Source organism: Taudactylus pleione, unplaced genomic scaffold (genome assembly GCF_031769625.1).
Source record: "Taudactylus pleione unplaced genomic scaffold, aTauple2 ptg000842l, whole genome shotgun sequence".
NCBI lineage: Eukaryota > Metazoa > Chordata > Amphibia > Anura > Myobatrachidae > Taudactylus > Taudactylus pleione.
Window position 1 is genome coordinate 5034164 of NW_028285244.1, and position 18483 is coordinate 5052646.

Genomic DNA, 18483 nt, shown 5'->3' on the forward strand with positions numbered 1-18483 from the left:
TGGCTGCAGGCGCTACCATCCCACTTTGTACAACTTTACTCGCAGACAATGGATGCACCATCATAACATGCACCAGCCCCATGCTAGGTGCAGAATCTCAGTCAGAATATGGCCTCCAATGTGACCGATTAAGCCTCCGAGTTCACAACCAGTTCAGTGACACTCCCATAACACTCCCCATTAGACAGTACATCTCCCTGCGCCTGAATAGCCACCTCCCATTCACTGCTCAGGAACGCCCATTACATTGCAGACACCACGCATGGCAATTGGTACTGCGAGACTGTGCATAGACACCATTAGTTCTCAGGGACATTTGTGCATGCGATGTAGCAACGGATCGACAATCTACGTGAACATCGCCATTGCGTGTGACTCAGAATTAGGCCCCTTGTCTCCATTGCCCTCAGCCTAGCCCTACTTCCTCACAGAACTCGCTGGAAGCAATATATGAAGCGCAAAGCATCTGACATGCAAAGTTATTGTTAATGCACCAAGAGCCAAAGTGCATATGCTTGCAGAATGTCACCATAAGGTTAATGATTACATTTCTACCTAACATACAAGTATTAGAAACTGTGTTGGGCCCCATTGAGAATTGAAAAAAAGATTGTATTACTGCAGTTCTACTATGCATCATTTCAGAGAATAGTCAACGTAACCTTTAGGGTCCGACAATACATTAATTGGGATGCCTACTTTCCTGTGACTGCTTGTACCTAGCACTGGCATCAGATATACAGTGGGCCCATAAGAGATAGTTGCTGGTACCTTATATGGTATGTGGAGCCACATTCCATATGAATGTTCATTGTGAGATGCTAAGCATTATGGGTCAATATGCAGATAAGAACCCATCTAGTCTGCCTTTTGGTAACCTCAGACCTGTGTGCTCCTCAGTTCTTTGCAAGGTAATTTTTATGCCTATCCCAAGCATGTTTAAATTGCTCTACTGTATTAGCCTCTACCACCTCTGATGGGAAGTTATTCCACTTATCCACTACTCTTTCAATGGAGTAATTTTTCCTCAAATTTCATTTGAATCTACCTCCCCCCGTGTTAGTGCATGTCCTCTTGTTCTATTACTTCTCTTCTTTTGAAGATTGTCTCCTTCCTGCACCCTATTAAACACCTTGATATATTTGAACGTTTCTATCATGTCCCCCTTTTTCCATCTCTGCTCCAAACTATACATATTAAGATCTTTTCGAGTAAGGTTTGTGATGTATGCCATGCACCATTTTAGTTGCCCTACTTTGACAGTCCCGAATGTATTTATATCCTTCTGGAGATGTGACCTCCATAACTGAGTACAGTATTCGACATGAGGCTGTACCAGTGACCTATAAAGAGGTATTATTACTTCTTTCTTCCTGCTACTGATTCCTCTCCCTATGCAAACAAGCATCTGACTTGCCTTTCTCATTGCTTTGTTACATTGCTTACCTGCCTTTAAGTCACCTGAAATAGTGACTCCTAGATCCCTTTCCTCCTCTGTAGTTTCCATTAGAGTACCCTCAATACTATATTTAGTTTTTGGGTTCTTGAGACACAAGTACTGTATATGATTTTGCATTTCTATTTTTTTTAGCATTAAACTGCAGTAGCCACGTTCATGACCATTCCTCTAGTCTAGCTAGATCCACCATAATTTGTCTTACACCTCCTGGTGTATCTACCCTGTTGCATATTTCTGTGTCATCTGCAAAAATGCAAACTTTGTCTTTAATATCATTTGTAATGTCACCAACAAAGATATTTAAAAGCACTGGTCCAAGTACAGAACCTTGGGGTACACCACTTATAACGTTTTCCTCCTGAGACTGCACTCCATTTACTACAACTTTCTATTTCTTATTCTGCAACAGAGTTCTTATCCATATAACCGTCTTAGAAGACATTCCCAAGTTTTCGAGTTTATCAGTCTGCGATGTGGGACTGTGTCAAAAGCCTTACTAAAGACTAGATAAGCTACATCTACGCCCCTTCCTCCCTTGATCTATTATTTTAGTAACCTAGTCAAAAAAGTCATTATGATTTGTTTGGCATGATCTCTCCCTAATAAACCCATGCTATTTGGGATCCTGTAAAGTTTTGGATTTGAGATGTTCCACAACTCTTTCTTTTGCAAGTTGAGTCTCCCATATCCAAATATTCCGATATACAGAATATTTTTAGCAAGACTGAGATAGTGAAACCTTTGCTTTTTGATGGTTCAAAGTACACAAACTTTATTTAAGGTGCAAAAATATAAAAATTATTGTATAAAATAACCTTCAGGCTATGTGCATAAGGTGTATATGAAACCTAAATGAACTTTGTTTGAGCCACAAAATTATTTCAAATATTGTATAAAAAGTACCTGCAGGCTGTAAGGTGTATATGAAACATAAATGCACTCTGTTTTTTTCGATTTGGGTCCCTTTCCCAAGGTATCTCATTATGGTATGCAAATATTCCAAATACAGAATATTCCGATATATAGTTTACATTATTTTCCCTACTACTGATGGTCGGTACTTGCCTTTTCCTTGCTTCCACTTTTGTGCAGTGTGACTATATTTGTTCTTTTCCAGTCCTCTGGAATTACTCCTGTCGTTAATGACTGGTTGAATAATTCTGTTAATGGTGTTACCAGCATCCCTTTAAGCTCTTTTAGTATCCTTGGATGTATCCCATCAGGCCCCATTGATTTATCCACTTTCAGTCTTGTCAGTTCTGTTAGGACCTTTTCCTCTGTAAATATACTTGTATCTACTGTATATACTTTATCCTGTATATACCTTAACTGTGGCCCCTTCCCCGCTTCCTCCTGTAGTGAATACTGAGCAAAAATAACAATTTAGATGATCTGCTATGGCCTTGTCTCCCCCCACCAGGCTCTCATTGTCTTTCTTAAGTCTTATTATTCCACCATTTGATTTTTTTTTCCTTTCACTTATAGTGTGGGTCATTTTCTCTTCAGCCTGTGCCTTTGCACATCTGATCACCTCCTTGGCTTACTTCCTTCTGACAAGATACAGCTCTTTGGGGAGGATCCAATTAGCTCCGAAAAATTTCCGACCTTAAAAAACTGGGTTTTTTGGCGATGTTTGTGTATTTTTAGCAGATTTTTTTTATCATGCTATCCAATTAAATCCTGTTTATTACGGCCAAACGTTTTCTGTTTTTCTCACCAAAATACATAGGATCCGCGAAAAGGTCGTGGACCTATGTATTTTCACTGCCGCAATCGGGAGAAAAACGCCTTATTGGGGATTTGGTTTTGCCTGCCCGAGGCAGGCGAAACAAAATCCCTAATAAGTGCCAGTTTTGGGGCTAATTGGATAGCCCCGGGCAAGGTAATTAGCCGCGGCTAATTGGATACCCCCCTTTGTCATCATTATTCTGAGTCTGCTTATATTTCCTAAATGCCCTCTTTTTTGCTTTCACACTAGTTGATACTTCTCTTGTGAACCATACTGGCTTACTTTTCCATATGCATTTCCTAACCCTTTTGATACAAAGATCTGTTGCTTTTAGTATTGCACTTTTACATTTTTCCCACCTCTCCTGCACTCCTTCCAAGTTCCTCCAATCTGGCAATGGATTGCTTACACATCTCCCCATCCCTACAAAATCACCCTTCCTAAAATCTAACACCTCTATTTTTGTGTGGCATGAGTCAGACCCTGTCCATACTAAACCATACTGGTTGATGGTCACTGGATCCTAGGTTCTCTCCAATATTTACATCTGTTTTCCTGTCACCATTTGTGAATATTATGTCTAATATTGCATCTTTGCGAGTAAGCTCCCTCACCAGTTGTTTGAGAGATGCTCCCTGCAAGGCATTAGAAAGTCCCCACTTCTAGAGGAACTTGCAACAGACCCCTCCCAGTTTACATAAGGTAGCTTAAAGTCTCCCATGATTATTACCTCTCTTTTTAAAACCATTTTAGTGATGACTTGCAAAATGTTCCTGTACAGTACCTCTCCCTGGCCTGGCGGTCTGTAAACCACCCCAATGCGAATAATGTCCATCTCTCGTTTCTATGGTTACCCAAAGGGCCTTCGTTTTTTCCTCAATATTTTATATTAAAGTAGTCTTTATGTTGTTATTGCCATACATTGCTACCCCTCCTCCAATTTTTCCCATTCTGTTCTTTCTATATAAAGTATATCCTAGTATAGCTATGTCCTAGTCATGTTTTACATTGCACATTGACTCCAAAATGGCCACAATATCCCTCGTCCCTATTAATATTAGCTCTGGGATTTTAAAACACAGTTAGTGCTTAGTGCTTTTAAAACACGGCTGCACCTCTCATCCACGGCTGCCCCTAGACTGATTCGAAAATTATAGTGAGTCTGATTAAGACATGCTACAGCTGAACACGAATGGCCATCTGATCAAAGCAGATATTTAGCACTGGGTTTGAATTAACACTAGCAGTATCCTACAACAAACTAGGCTTCACTGAGCACAACCTCCACCCAGGTAATACCTTACAATCAAGTCATTATATCACAATCTTTACAAACATAGATTAATTTCCATGAGGCTGAAATGTAGGTAACAATTTGTAGCTTGCTAGATGAAAATTAATTACTGTACATACTGTGACAGGGTCAGCATAATTCCACATGAAGTAAATGTGGAATATCCAGATCTCCCAGGTTTGGCAGAGCAAAGGCATTAGGAATGTGTAATGTCCAGTTCAGGTGTTGCCTCAATCAGAGCCTGGAAAGGCAGCTGATTACAGACACCTGTGTGAGACTGAATTAAGAGCTGCAGAGACACTGAGGAAACTGATCCTGATGGTGAGATAGTCGCCCAGGTTATAGGCCCAGAGGTGACTAGTGTTAGGGGTCCTGGACCTGAAAGTACACTGAAGAAATATATTGCTGTTTGGAAGACTTTGTGTAACATCTTGCCTGTGAAAACTGCCATATCCTGTATACCTGCCTGTGGTGAGAAATAACGCTGCTGATGGATTTTACCCGGTCTATGTGATTCTCGTCACAATATGTTTAAAAACACAACTGATCTGAATGTGACTGAATTGCAGAGTACTAGTTGGAATGTGCAGCTTGAAAAATTAATTACATAACGTCAATCATCACATCTCTTTTGTGATGACTTACCATCGATACTCTGAGCATCAAAAGTAGTGATGCACAGGATCCCCCTCAGATGAAGTGACAGATAAATGAAGATACAGATGTGTCCACATACATCTAGCCTCCTTAAACAGCCCTTCTAGTCGCGTCATGCCGTGGTGCGACTCGGTAGTGCATAGTGTACTTCCATGCGACTTTTAAAATGTGTCTTATTCGCAAACCGATGTGAACAGGATGCACCAGCACTGCAAGCTGATTAAAATGATATGCGGCATGCCTGTATTCTGTGTGCGACTGCGGGTGTATCTGCATGCAAACCTCTACGTTAGTATCACAGCCGCTGATACCGTAATGTAGCATTTTGCATATAGCCGCAGTCGTGGTTTCTCAATTACTAGGCAATAATGTCAATATATAAAGTGGTTAATACCAGCACTATATCAGACAAATAATTCAAACTTTAATATAGGATGTAGATATCAATTGATCTGTACTCACAAGCTGTACCAATGTGGTTAAATAGTAACCTGCAATTATATAATTTCATTGAGTAGAAATACCTGCTTATGCATTTGCAAATAAATCTGGACAGGTTGTATAAATTTCCTGCATCATACTATTAAACGGGATGCGTTTATAATACCGACAGTCGGGTTCCCGGAGCTGGGATCCCAACTGCTAGCATCCCAACGGTAAGTACTGGGGTTAGGGGGAGGGTTAGGATTTAGGCACTTGGGGGAGGGGTTAGTATTAGACATCGGGGAGGGAGGGTTAGGGACACTGACTGACAGGTCTCGGTATCCTAACCCTGTCAGGACGCCAGCGTCAGGATTCTGACCTATAAGATCCTGAATGCCGGCATCCCGTACCCAACCGTATTGAACAGCACAGAATATTCCACATAGCTACAAAGAAAACATTTCTTGTTGCCAATTCACACAATGTTATTATTATGTCCTTGTGATTTACCAGTTGATACTTATGTATCCACATATCAGTGTGTGTGAGCCACCATATAAATATTTTCAAGCCTGCAATGACTGTTCTTAAATAGTTAGCAAATGGATCTTGCTCTGCAGTCTCACTAGCTACAATTATATGTATCTAATAAATTAATCAGGGTATGTTGTCTTGTGGTGGTTATCAAGGATCTACATCAGCTATTGATCACATAGCAGTCATTGCCGCTGAGATTTATTTAATCACAGGACAGTCATAGCCGTTCTTTATTATCTATTGTTGGAGAGCGGTTACTCGAATGTCCCATCCCATATCTATGTAGAGAGCCTAAGAATTTTATTTATATATTGTGATGTTGTGGGGTAATTAGCTCGGTAGATGGGTGTTATGGTGCAGTGATTAGGTGCAGAGTCCACACATGGCATTCCAGTAAATAATAAATGAAAATGGTGATTTACTTCCAGCATGAAATCAGGAAACAAAATGAACAGAAAATAATAAACAACCCAGCCCTCACTCAGGGCACTAGCTCACTTCTTGAGCACTCTCTATAAAAGCAGCTAATCTGCATTAAAGTCTCTCACAGTCTTATGCTGGCCATACACTAGTAAGACCAGCATAAGATAAGATTCATCTTACAATTTTCCTTGAACTCCCCGGCAGTCCTAAACGCACTTTGGACACATGATGTACATACGATCTCACGTTACGATCGATCGTGTGCCTGCTGAAAAACTCATCACCATTCTTCAAAATGTCACTGAAATGACAGCGGTCGGACACACGATGCATCGCATGGTGAAAAACACGGCACGATCATACGAATACAACGGATCATATGGGCGGCACATCTAATTTATGCACGCCCGTGCAACGGCGTTGATACGCACTGGCATGCCTGCGTTAACCCGACCCCCCCGCCCCTCTCCTGTCACCAGCCACAAGTGGCACTTTCTGTCAATCACTCAGCTCTGAGACTATGTAGCCTCTGCAATCGCAATTCTGATTGCAATTGCTAGTTCGCGCATGCGCACTGCGATGCATACGCATGTGCAGAATGCAACAATCGACCGGTTGCATGTGTCTTTGCAACTGCGATCCAAGCTGAATCAGCAAGTAATGCCGCTCAATCACATGTAATAGAAACTGATAGCACAGTGCCGTTCAGCTACACATAGGACCTGATTCAGAGCCGCTCGATCCGAACGATTTTTTCACATCTACGCATGCGTATAATTCGCAGTGCGCGTGCGCAAGTCGTCGTTGAGACCTGATTTTGGTAGCTCTTAAGCCACTATCAGGTCGCTGCTCTGAGTGACAGAGAGTACCGTTTATGGGTGGTAACAGGGGAAGGTGCTTGTGAACGGGGGAGTGGTGCTGTGAACGCAGGCGTGTCTGGCCGTCAAAACGGAGTTTTAAGGGTGTGCATAATTTAAAGTGCACGTCATAGCACACGTCATTTCGCCTCCATTACGATGGAACTACTCGCAGTGCTTGTGTTAGCCCACACTGCGTGTGCAGGCGATGGTTTCTTCCTCTGGCGATGGTTGCAGTCATTTAATAGAGTAACTGGTGTTACTCATTGCATTGTTTAATAGCAAAGTGGTTGCGTAAATTAGCATATTTTTTTTAAGATTTCTTTTCTTTTGTCTATTTTTGTGTGTTAATTGGATATTAAATTTGATTCCAAACCCATTGAAATTTTAAACCCCAAACAATAGTCCCTATATTTTTTTACTTCTCAAATACATATATATTTTTTTTAAGTTTTTAAAGTGATAGTGCTTTTTTGTTTGTGGAACTGCACATCCCAGCATGCCATTCCAGAGTAAATACATGTTGTTGTTTTTTTAAATTGATAGTGCTTTTTTGCTTGTGGAACTGCACATCCCAGCATGCCATTCCAGCGTAAATACATGTTTTTTTTGCAATACTGTTGCAGGCCAAGGCCGGAATTGTTCAACCATACCAGTGTTCGCAAAATACGCGCTATAGTGCGTTTTTAAGCGCTACAAGGACTGAGGGACCCAGTTTTTAAAAATGATCGGGTCCTGTATGACGCGCTAGGAGCCTGGGACTCACCCGACTTGTTTGCAATCCTCAGTGTGTCCCCAGCCAATCGCTTCCGGCAGCCTGCCGTGAGCGGCACCAAATTGGCCATGATAATCCCCTAGCCACTCCCCCAGTGTTGTCCGTCTGACTCCATCTACAGTGTGACCAGCGGCAGCATGACCTCCCCAGCGGCTCTGTTTAGTATGATAACGCTGTCAGTGTTTACACAGGCTGGACAGCTAAACAATTCCAATCTACTGTGGTCGTGTCACCACTTGATCACAGCACACACGCTGCTGCCTTCGCATTGACTATGGAGGCTGGAAGCCTGAAACACAGTCTGCCCTGCATTGATTCTTTCTGGGCTCTGAAGGGTTAAGCAGCTGGGAGTACTACTAGGACAGCTAACCTGTGAGTCTGGTGAGGGTGAGAGCAAACAGCTCACAGTTCAAATTCTATGTTATTTTATGAACACTTTTTTCTTTCTTACTACATGCAGCTTTCACTGACCAACAGTGGGTATTCATTAGCATTACAATACATTTTCACCACTAGTGAACATTTGTGCATTTAATTTTTAAGCCTAACCTATACTAATATCAGTGGGCTTAACAATCGTGTGGACCCAATTTAGTCAATGTGAATGTGCTCATATTGGAACGGTGAGAGCCTGATTCAGAGATAATACACTAATGTGATTGCCAGTTGCGATTTCGCATGGACCACAGCTGCGAAAACATGCTGACAGTCCAAAGCTTACCCGAGTTTAGGGACGCCTACTGCCTTCTTATATGCGTCCGACGTCACTTACCAGCGTAAATATTGGTAACATTGACCAGCCATGCAGCCCTTGTGGAAGGTCTGACCGGTCTGTAATACAGCGTCTCTGTCCAGACACGCAGAGGCCTCTCATGCTACATAGGAGATAGCAATGGCTAATTTATGGTTGTCCATGTAACGGTGTTTAAACGGTCAGACACGCCTGCAATTTTCTAACCATCCCGTTATCTCCCCCAAAAGCTGACTACCTGTCACTAACTTTGCAAATGGGTTCTCTGTACATGAGGAATAGCAAGACAATCGCTGCACATGCCCAGTGTAGCTTATAAGCATGTGCAATAGCAAAAAATCACTTGATCAGCATAAAAATCGGCATTGCGAACATCTCTGAAATTATCAGGCGCTTAAGTGCTGAGTGATTGTTTAGCAGTTACAGCTTACTTGAGCTTACTAACCCACGTAGCCATCAGCACAGCATCACACAGCTGCTATTATTGTGTTTTATATTTATTGAGATAGTTTCTACACCATTATCATTCACCCACATGATTTTATATTGCCGATTGATATTTGTGGATTTATCTAATTTAGACAATTTTATGTGATTCTTGTTCAATTATTGTAGTCTGATATAATTTATATGTATGTCTATTTTAATTTATAGGATTATTATATATATTAAATTGAAATATTACGCTGCAAGTGAACAATGCTCCATATTCTTTGTTCTGTTTTAAATTGTTGCCTGACACCTCCCTCCCTAAACCCAGCACTGCCTGCCCTTACCCCCTCTACCCTCTCACTGCTTGAATACCCAACTCTACCCTAGCTGCTGACTCCCTCAACCTCCAGTTCTACCCCAACTGCAACCTGTCCCCCAGCACTGTCCAAGCTTTTTAACTGGTCCCACCACAGCCTACCCTAATGCTGCCCACACATCTCAAGATTATCTGTCCAACCAGCCAACTAGTTGATTGGTTGGAATGAAAATCTGGTAAGGTATGAAAGCAAATGACAATCAGCAATTTGCTCCCAAATGCCGGAAAATGGACAAAAACTGTTGTTTGAACAAATTGTTTAGATCAAACATTTAACAAACTTTTCTGAACGACCATTTTCATCTGTTTTCTGGCATTTAGGAGCAAATTGCTGATCATCAGTTACTCCCGTACGTTACCAGATTTTCATTCCAATCAATCAACTAGTTGGCTGGTTGAACAGATAATCTTTAGATGTGTGGCCAGCTTTAGCCCCCTCTCTGCCCACAGCACTGCACCTGTCTGCTATTTGAGATTAATGAAATGTATTTATAATCATTATCTGTTCTTAACTGAAAATATGAGTATGACTTTCCATAGTGGGGCATGTGGGATGGTCTCATGGCATAGGCTGAGCTCAAAAGCAAATATTGAGTTGGGACCCAGAAACTGTGGAGTAGGACCCCAATATTTTAAAGTGAGTGGTCCCTGGGACCCACATTTTTTCTTGCTTAGCGCGATCACTGCATACTATTTTCTATTTCAAAATTTATGTTCGAAAAAGATACAAAAAAACATTCTGTTAATGTAGTTTTTTTTTTTTTTTTATATATATATAATTACCCAAACCATCAAATTTTTTTTGGAATTGAAAATAAAAAAATGCATCATTTGAATAATTTTGGAAAAACATACAATAAATTAATTTAATTCCTTAAAAATACATGAATTTCTGGACGAATTTGGTTTTGGATTACCAACAGAAAATGAAGATGTGGACACACTTGCAGATGTGGGTGATGAAAGTGTGCCTGTGCCGCCTGCACCTCCTACAAACTCATCACCTCAAAACGTAGCAGGCACATCACATGGAATACAAAATGAAAATAGTCCTTGTGGGCCTTCCAGGGGCACTAACCAGATTACATTTTTGGACATAATTTCTGAAAGTTCTGGGAAAAATAAAATAAAGATCATCAATCTGATTTTTTCTTCTTTGCAGCAGACACCCTTCTGGGTGCTCGGTCCAGCCACAGCAGGACACTGGTCCTCCCAACCTTCTATTGGGCCAGTCAGATGTTCTTTAATCTCCCTGACATCTTGGCTTATGGATCTGAGATAGGTTTGCTCCAACATGCTGGCCTGGACAGCCTCCATGGCTGTTGCTTGCTTTAACACTGTCACCCTAAGCCCATCCATGACTTCGGTAAGGGTGGCAGTGGAGGATGGGGGAGGCACAATTGATGAAGGTTGTGCTGTCACCCCATCCATCTGAAGGCTTTCAGCCATGTTACTTCCTAAAAAATGGGTGAAAAAAAACTATTAATAGAAAGTAAATTAATTAAAAACAGATACCGAGCCAGGTGTATGCAAATAAATAATAATAATAATTTTATTTATATAGCGCTTTTCTCCTAAAGGACTCAAAGTGCTTTACATTTACAGTACAAAATACAAAACAAGCTTAAACAAGGGACATTAGTGAAATGCTTGGGTGAATAGGTGAGTCTTGAGTCTATTTTTGAAGGATTCTAGAGTGGCGGCCTCTCGAACTGTGCGGGGAAGTGAGTTCCATAAGGTTGGAGCCACAAAACTGAAAGCTCGACCCCCAGACGAATTCCGTGAGATTCTAGGTACTGTTAATAGTCCTTCATCAACGGATCGCAGTAATCGAGTGGGACAGTAGGGAATCAGAAGCTGCTTCAGGTACCCTGGGCCATGGTCATGAAGGGCTTTGTAAGTTATTAATCCAATCTTGAAAGCAATTCGCCATCTGACAGGCAGCCAGTGAAGGGAGTAGAGAATGGGTGTTATGTGGCTGGAACGGGGCTGGTTGGTTAATAGCCTGGCAGCTGCATTTTGTACCATCTGCAAGCGGTGTAATTCTTTTGCTGGGAGACCGAGGTAGAGGGTGTTGCAGTAGTCTAGGCGTGATGATATAAATGCATGTATGACTTTAGGCAGATCTTCTGAGGGAATTAAGTGCTTGATTCTGGCTATGTTCCTCAGATGAAAGAATGAGGATTTGATTGTGGCTGATACCTGATGTTTAAGTGTCAAGCCACTATCCAGGACAACACCAAGATTCCGCACATGTTTAGTGTTTTGTAATTCTGAACCCCCAAGCGTAAGTCCTGTTGGTTGGCTATGCTGTAGCCCTGTCCTGTGACCTATCATAAGAACCTCTGTTTTATCAGGGTTCAGTCGCAGCCAACTGGCACTCATCCACTCCTGAAGCTCAGCTAGGCAGCCATTTAGAGTTGTTATTGGGTCATTTGTACCTGGAGCAAAGGACAGGTACAGTTGTGTATCATCTGCATAGCAGTGGTAAACCAGGCCATGACGTCTGATTATTTCACCCAGTGGCAGCATGTATACTGCAAAAAGCATGGGAGATAGTATAGAACCCTGTGGGACACCGCATGGAAGTGACACTGGTGATGAAGAGTTTACTCCAGAAGAAACTCTCTGTGACCTGCCAGTGAGAAATGATTTGAACCATCTAAGGACTGTGCCATCCAGTCCACAGAAAATTTTCAGGCGCTCAATTAGAATCCCATGGTCCACAGTATCAAATGCTGCTGAGAGATCCAGAAGGATTAAAATAAATACCAGACTCAGCATGTGGGTCATCTTGTGGAGGCTCCTGATGGTATACTTTTGCCTCCACCACTATTCTTTTATCTAAGGCCCCCAAAAGTCGATGTTGCCTTTTGGTCAAAGTCAAGATGTTAGGGAGGGGACCCCCTGGCCATTAAAGTGTTGGCTCCGCAATTTCAGCTTCGTCTTGAGTCGACTGCAAAGGTCACTCCACCTTTTGAAAGAGTGTGCATCAATTATTTTTATGCCAAAACATTTTTGTAGGAGTGAGACCATTTTACAAACATTTTTTAGTTTTACTATTTATTTGTTTGGTTAACTAGAGAAAAAGTTTGGACATTTTGTACAGTAACCCAAAATATAAAATTTTAGCAATAAACTTACTTTTTTTTAGAAGAAAAGAGGTCTCAAAATAAGTGGAGTGCTTCAGATTGATGATCTTTGTAAATTTCACCCAGATCTTTTTACGATCACTCAAAGGAATCTTATGTCCAGTTAGTGCCAACTGGATTAGTGTATCTGAAACCCGACAAGGTTTAACTTGACCTTGCATCATTCCATGTTATGGGCCAGCCACATTTGGAGGTGATGTGTTTGTAGGTGCTGGAGGAGGATCATCTGGTGTGGGCTCAGGGACACTTTTTTCAGCCTCATCTGGAAGTGTATCCACTACTTCAATTTCCGAAGCAACTCCAAAACCAAATTCGTCCAGAAATTCATGTATATCAAGCATGCAGTCCTCATTGGCCTCCTCAGATCCATGACTGCAAATCTTAAAAAATCTGGCGTTGCTATTTATAGCAATCTGCAGTGCACTACGCAATGCACAAGCGACTAACACACCCTTTAAAAGCGCCCCTCACAATTCCAGACACTTTCCCAAGGAGCTGCGTAGTGTTGGGAGTGCCCTAATGGCCGCACAGGCATATCCTAGCTGTGGAATGAGGTGAGTCATATGATGTCTGATAGGTGTTGTGTTGTTATAGATGTATTAAATCAACAAATGTCCTGTGCTTATCCACCATTTTAGAATGGCCAACCAATCAGACTGCACCATAGTTTATATAAAGTTTGCACACTGTAATATTTGTCATTGCCATCATGTGATCCTCCAGCTTTTGCAGGCGGGAGCTCCGCATCCTGACTGAGGTCATGGACCGAGGGCTGGGACCCGTAGGTCCACATGTGCCAAACCGCATCAAGATGCGGGCTTACACGGAGGTTCGAGGGAGGCTGCACCGCTTTTGGATTCCGCCAGACGGAGGTCCAATTAGAACGGCGGTGGTCCGATCTCCGGTGGATGACCACGGTCCTCCTGGAGCAACTGCGTGCGGGCAACCGCCAAAGTAAGTAATGCGTATACGCATTGCGTCGTGTATGCTATGTATTGTGTATGCCTTTCTGCGTATGTGTGTGTGTGTGTGTGTTTATGCTATATTTTCTGCTTTTGAAGGCCTGTTTGTTTGCCTCATTTTAAGGTCTGCTGACTTTTTTTTTAGACACAAAATGGCTGCCAACAAGTTGCAACCCATAATTTTAAAAATAAGCACAACTGTTGTAGTCATTAGGTGTGTGTGAGTTTGTGTGTGTGAATGTGTGTGAGTGTGTTTAATTGAAAAAACACATGGTTTCTGACATATGTGTTTAAATGCAGAAGATGGCTGACAATTTGAGTGTCAGGCTACATTTTATGCAGTGTCTCTGGATTCTTGTCACATGGGTTACACATGTGCCTTTATGTATTCCCTTTTTTTATTTTAAAAAAACTTGCTCATGCCTTTGCTCTGCTAAACAAGGGAGATCTGGATATGATGTTTTTTGGACACTGACATTTAAAAAAATAAAAAATAAATAAATTCTAAATTCATAGGATTACGTCAATGAAGAGAAAGGAGGAGGCAACCTGAAGCCCCACCAACCCCAGAAGATGGCTCCCCCACCCCAGAAGATGGCTCCCCCACCCACTCCTCCCCACCAACCTCAGAAGATGGCTCCCCCACCAACCCCAGAAGATGGCTCACCCACCCACTCCTACCCACCAACCCCAGAAGATGGCTCCCCCACCCACTCCTACCCACCAACCCCAGAAGATGGCTCCCCCACCCACTCCTCCCCACCAACCCCAGAAGATGGCTCCCCCACCCACTCCTCCCCACCCATCTCAGAAGATGTCTCCCCCACCCACTCCAATTAGCCTACCCCTCAAGATGGCTTACCCACCCACTCCTATTCACCCACCCCTCAAGATGGCTCACCCATTCACTCCTCCTCACCCATCCCAGAAGATGGCATTTTCTCGCTCACTGCAGATGCGAGCGATCGCGCCCTAGCGAGCGGCTCTGAATCAGGCCCATAGTTTAGTGTTGTTAAATTATGTCAGCTGCAGGCTGATCGTAAATGCGGGACAAAGTATCCTTGCTGAATTATCTGAGCTGTAACAATGAGTTGTAGTGCTGGTACATTCATTTACATCACTTTGCATTATATATGGTGGGACACAGCGTAATGCAGACACGCGTTTCGCTCAAGCATTTTCAAGGTTGTGATTACAAAATTACAGAGCAAACATAAATGATGGAACTTTAAAGGTAATCACATGGACTTATGGGCCAACGTAGCTGAAACTGAAAGTGTGCACTGCTGAATCAGGCCCTATATCTCTCATGCACTGATCGCGGTGCTTGTGGCAGGTATTACAAAACTAATATTACTGACAATACATAAAGTGATATCATTATACAGAGGAGAAGTCTATTAACGTATTGTAACCATGTGCTTAACTGAAAAAGAAGTAATTACCTTCTGTTTTTCCATTTCCATGCTGGGTCTCTGTAGCTAAAAAATATTGGGAATGTATAAATGGTTAGAATGTTATCTCTCATACTCTATCTTTCCTCTAATTGTAAAATGTTATGTCATCTTAGGCACCGCTTTTCTTCTACAGATACATTAATTAGCATTTATTTTATTGTTGTGTAAACATTAGGTATTTACATAATAACAAGGTTTTCTTTACACAAAAAAAGAAAAAAAAGAAAATAGTTTTCTGTTTATGGAATTATTTCAAATACAGATGTGTCCTCCCTCGTCTTTACTGCAATTGCACCAAACAGTCCCTTGTGGCGCACCAAGGAGCTCATTCAGACCCACTAGCTGAGGCACGATTGCTCGCTCTGAGCGATTTTCGCCCATCTGCGCATGCGTATAAATCACAGTGCGCGTGCGCAAACCATTTGCTGCGACCTGATTTTGGTTGCTCGTAAGCCACTATCTGGACGCTGCTTTGAGTGACAGATAGCGCCGTTTGTGGGTGGTAACGGGGGAAGGTGCATGTGAATGGGGAAGTGGATGTGCGAACGCAGGCGTGTCAGGCAGTCAAAACGCGTGCATAATTAGCTAAGTAGCATAATTGTACACGTTACCTGTATGGATGTCAGCCAGCACTGATCGCGGTGCTTGTGGCAGGCTAAGGCAACCCCAAGGGCTTCGAGCAGTTCCGATGGCTCTCGATGGTCACGATTAATCCTTCATTTCCCGGAGATGACGTGTGCTGCGAGTGGCAAGGGGGCGTCTTTAGACATTTGCAAAATCACTTTGCCGTAGCCCGCTAAGACATAGTGGGCGTCCTTGCGCGACGCAGTGCGAGCGCTTAATTTAAATAGCCGGCCCCTTTTTGCCAGCGAGCTACCGCAACTTGCGAGCAGGTCTGAATGAGCTCCCAAGTCTCGTGAGACTCTGCTAGTGCCGGGCATATTTTTTGCAAATTTTTTATTTTTTGCAGAAAATGCATCTATGTCGCAATACGATGTGATTTGGACGCACCAGGAAACTGTGCTGATTAATTTAATAGGTGACACTTGTATATCTGTGTGCGACCCAGTCTTCCCACTTTGTACATATGATGGATGCACCATCATAACTTACAGCAGCCCCATGCTAGGTGCAGAATCTCAGTCAGAGATGGCCTCCGAGTTCACAACCATTTTAGCGACACTCCCATAACACTCCCCATTAGACAGTACATCTCTCAGTGCCTGAATAGCCACCTCCCATTCACTGCTCAGGAACAGCCATTACATTGCAGACACCACGTATGGCAATTGGTACTGCGAGACTGTGCATAGACACCATTAGTTCTCAGGGACATTTGTGCATGCGATGTAGCAACAGATCGCCAATCTACGTGAACATCGCCATTGCGTGTGACTCAGAATCAGGCCCCTTGTCTCCATTGTCCTCAGCCTGGCTCTACTTCCCTTCTTCCTCACAGAACTCGCTGGAAGCAATATAAGACATGCAAAGTCATCATTTGTCCCACAATGTGCAAAAGTACCAAGAGCCAAAGTACATATGCTTAGAGAGCATTGGGGAGTAGGAGACAGTCACACAGCCTGAGGGGAGTAGCTGGGCAGGATGAGGGTGTAACTGACAGGGTAGGAATAAATGTAACTGGTGCACTAAGTTTTCCTGTTGCAAAGCTGGCAGCATCCAGTTACCGCGCTGGCAATTGCCAATGCCATGCCTAAAGATCGGTCTCACACTGCATCCACTTATGTAGTCAGAAGCCACAGGAACTGGGGTAACGTATGGGGAAAGAGGGAGGGGGCGATGGCAGCACTGTCAATTGCAGCCTCAGGCAGGTCTAAAAGCTGGAATTCCCCTGCAGCTCAGGGCCTGACTGGTAACATTACTCTGCAGGGCAAGAACATAGTATTGGCCCATGAGCATTATTCCATCCTTAATAAGTGTTTTTAAGGAATAAAAAACAGAGGCACTATCATTTCTGACCCCAAACCTCTTCTTCTACGCATCCTGAAGCAGAAGGACTCCACATTGTGGTTCAACATCTGGTTACCTCTTATCGGTCTACTTGCAGTTGAAAGACCTCTTGATGAAGGGAACACTGCCTGGAGTGAAGGGTTTTCTTGCTAAAGAAGTCTGCAATGGGAGATTTGTTCCACCCATTGCAGGATCCTTCTGAGCTCTCTCATAGTCCGGGCACTTTTGGTGACTTATCGTTGATTTATGCAAGTTAGGGCCGTGGCATTGTCAGAGTGGAGGTTGATAGTTCAGGACGAATGAACTGGCCTTCGCCAACCAAAGGGTTGAAAATAGAGAGACAAATATTTAGTAGTTTAGCTCTGGGCAGGTATGTAGTGAGGGCTTCTACTATAGTTGATGAGGTGTGGAAGACCAAAGGACATGAAAATTGGGTTCCAGTCAATCTGATGTGAATATGATGCTACCAAAAGAGAACGAGTGCTTATTAATGTGTAGGTTAGTGTAGATCCCTGTCTATGGTTATAGGCTTAAGTCCCAGTAGATGAATTGTGGATCCACTACAGTTGGGCATATGATAGGCTCACTTAAGAATCAGGCACAGGCAGTGACTTGCTGAAAACATATGGAGAGGTGAGTAGACACGAGTGGTAGTAGAGATATGACATTATTGTATATTGTGTGTGAAGGCCAGGACCCGGAAAGCAAATTATTGAGTGCTGACAGGGTTAGTATATGTGTATGTGTGTGCATTTAATGAGTGAGTGAGCGTGGGGGTAATGGGTACTGACATATATTGGGGCATGGATGTGTAGCATAATGCATTGGGAGCACAGCTGTATGGCATATAAAGAATTTGGGGCATATTTGTGGAATATATACTAGGGGCATTGTTTGGCATAATTCATGGCTATGTGGTATAAAATAAATTTGATGCACAACTGTGTGGCATATATATTAGGGGCACAAATATGTGACATATTATGTATTGCGGTACAAATATGTGACATATGTACTGCGGTACAAATGTGTGGCATATTATGTATTGGAGGCATTGATGTGTAGCATAGTTATGAATTGGGGATATAGCTATGTGGCATATAATGAATTTGTGGAACAGAAATATGACATATTATGAATTGGGGGCAGTGTTATGAAGCACAGTATGATTTTAAGGCTCTGCTGTGTGGTATAGTATGAAATGAAGTTAGTAGGGGCAGTGTTTCCTAGA

At 42.6% G+C, this 18483-nt stretch overlaps 1 protein-coding gene across 1 annotated transcript in view; it reads right to left on the minus strand.

Moving 5' to 3' along the window:
- Nucleotides 1–18483, minus strand: part of PARP4 (poly(ADP-ribose) polymerase family member 4) — a 271504-nt gene that overhangs the window by 15900 nt on the left and 237121 nt on the right. Inside the window, exon 42 of the mRNA XM_088458553.1 lies at nucleotides 15273–15308. Within this exon, the coding sequence (XP_088314679.1) occupies nucleotides 15273–15308 (36 nt within the window). The remainder of the gene's footprint in view (nucleotides 1–15272; nucleotides 15309–18483) is intronic.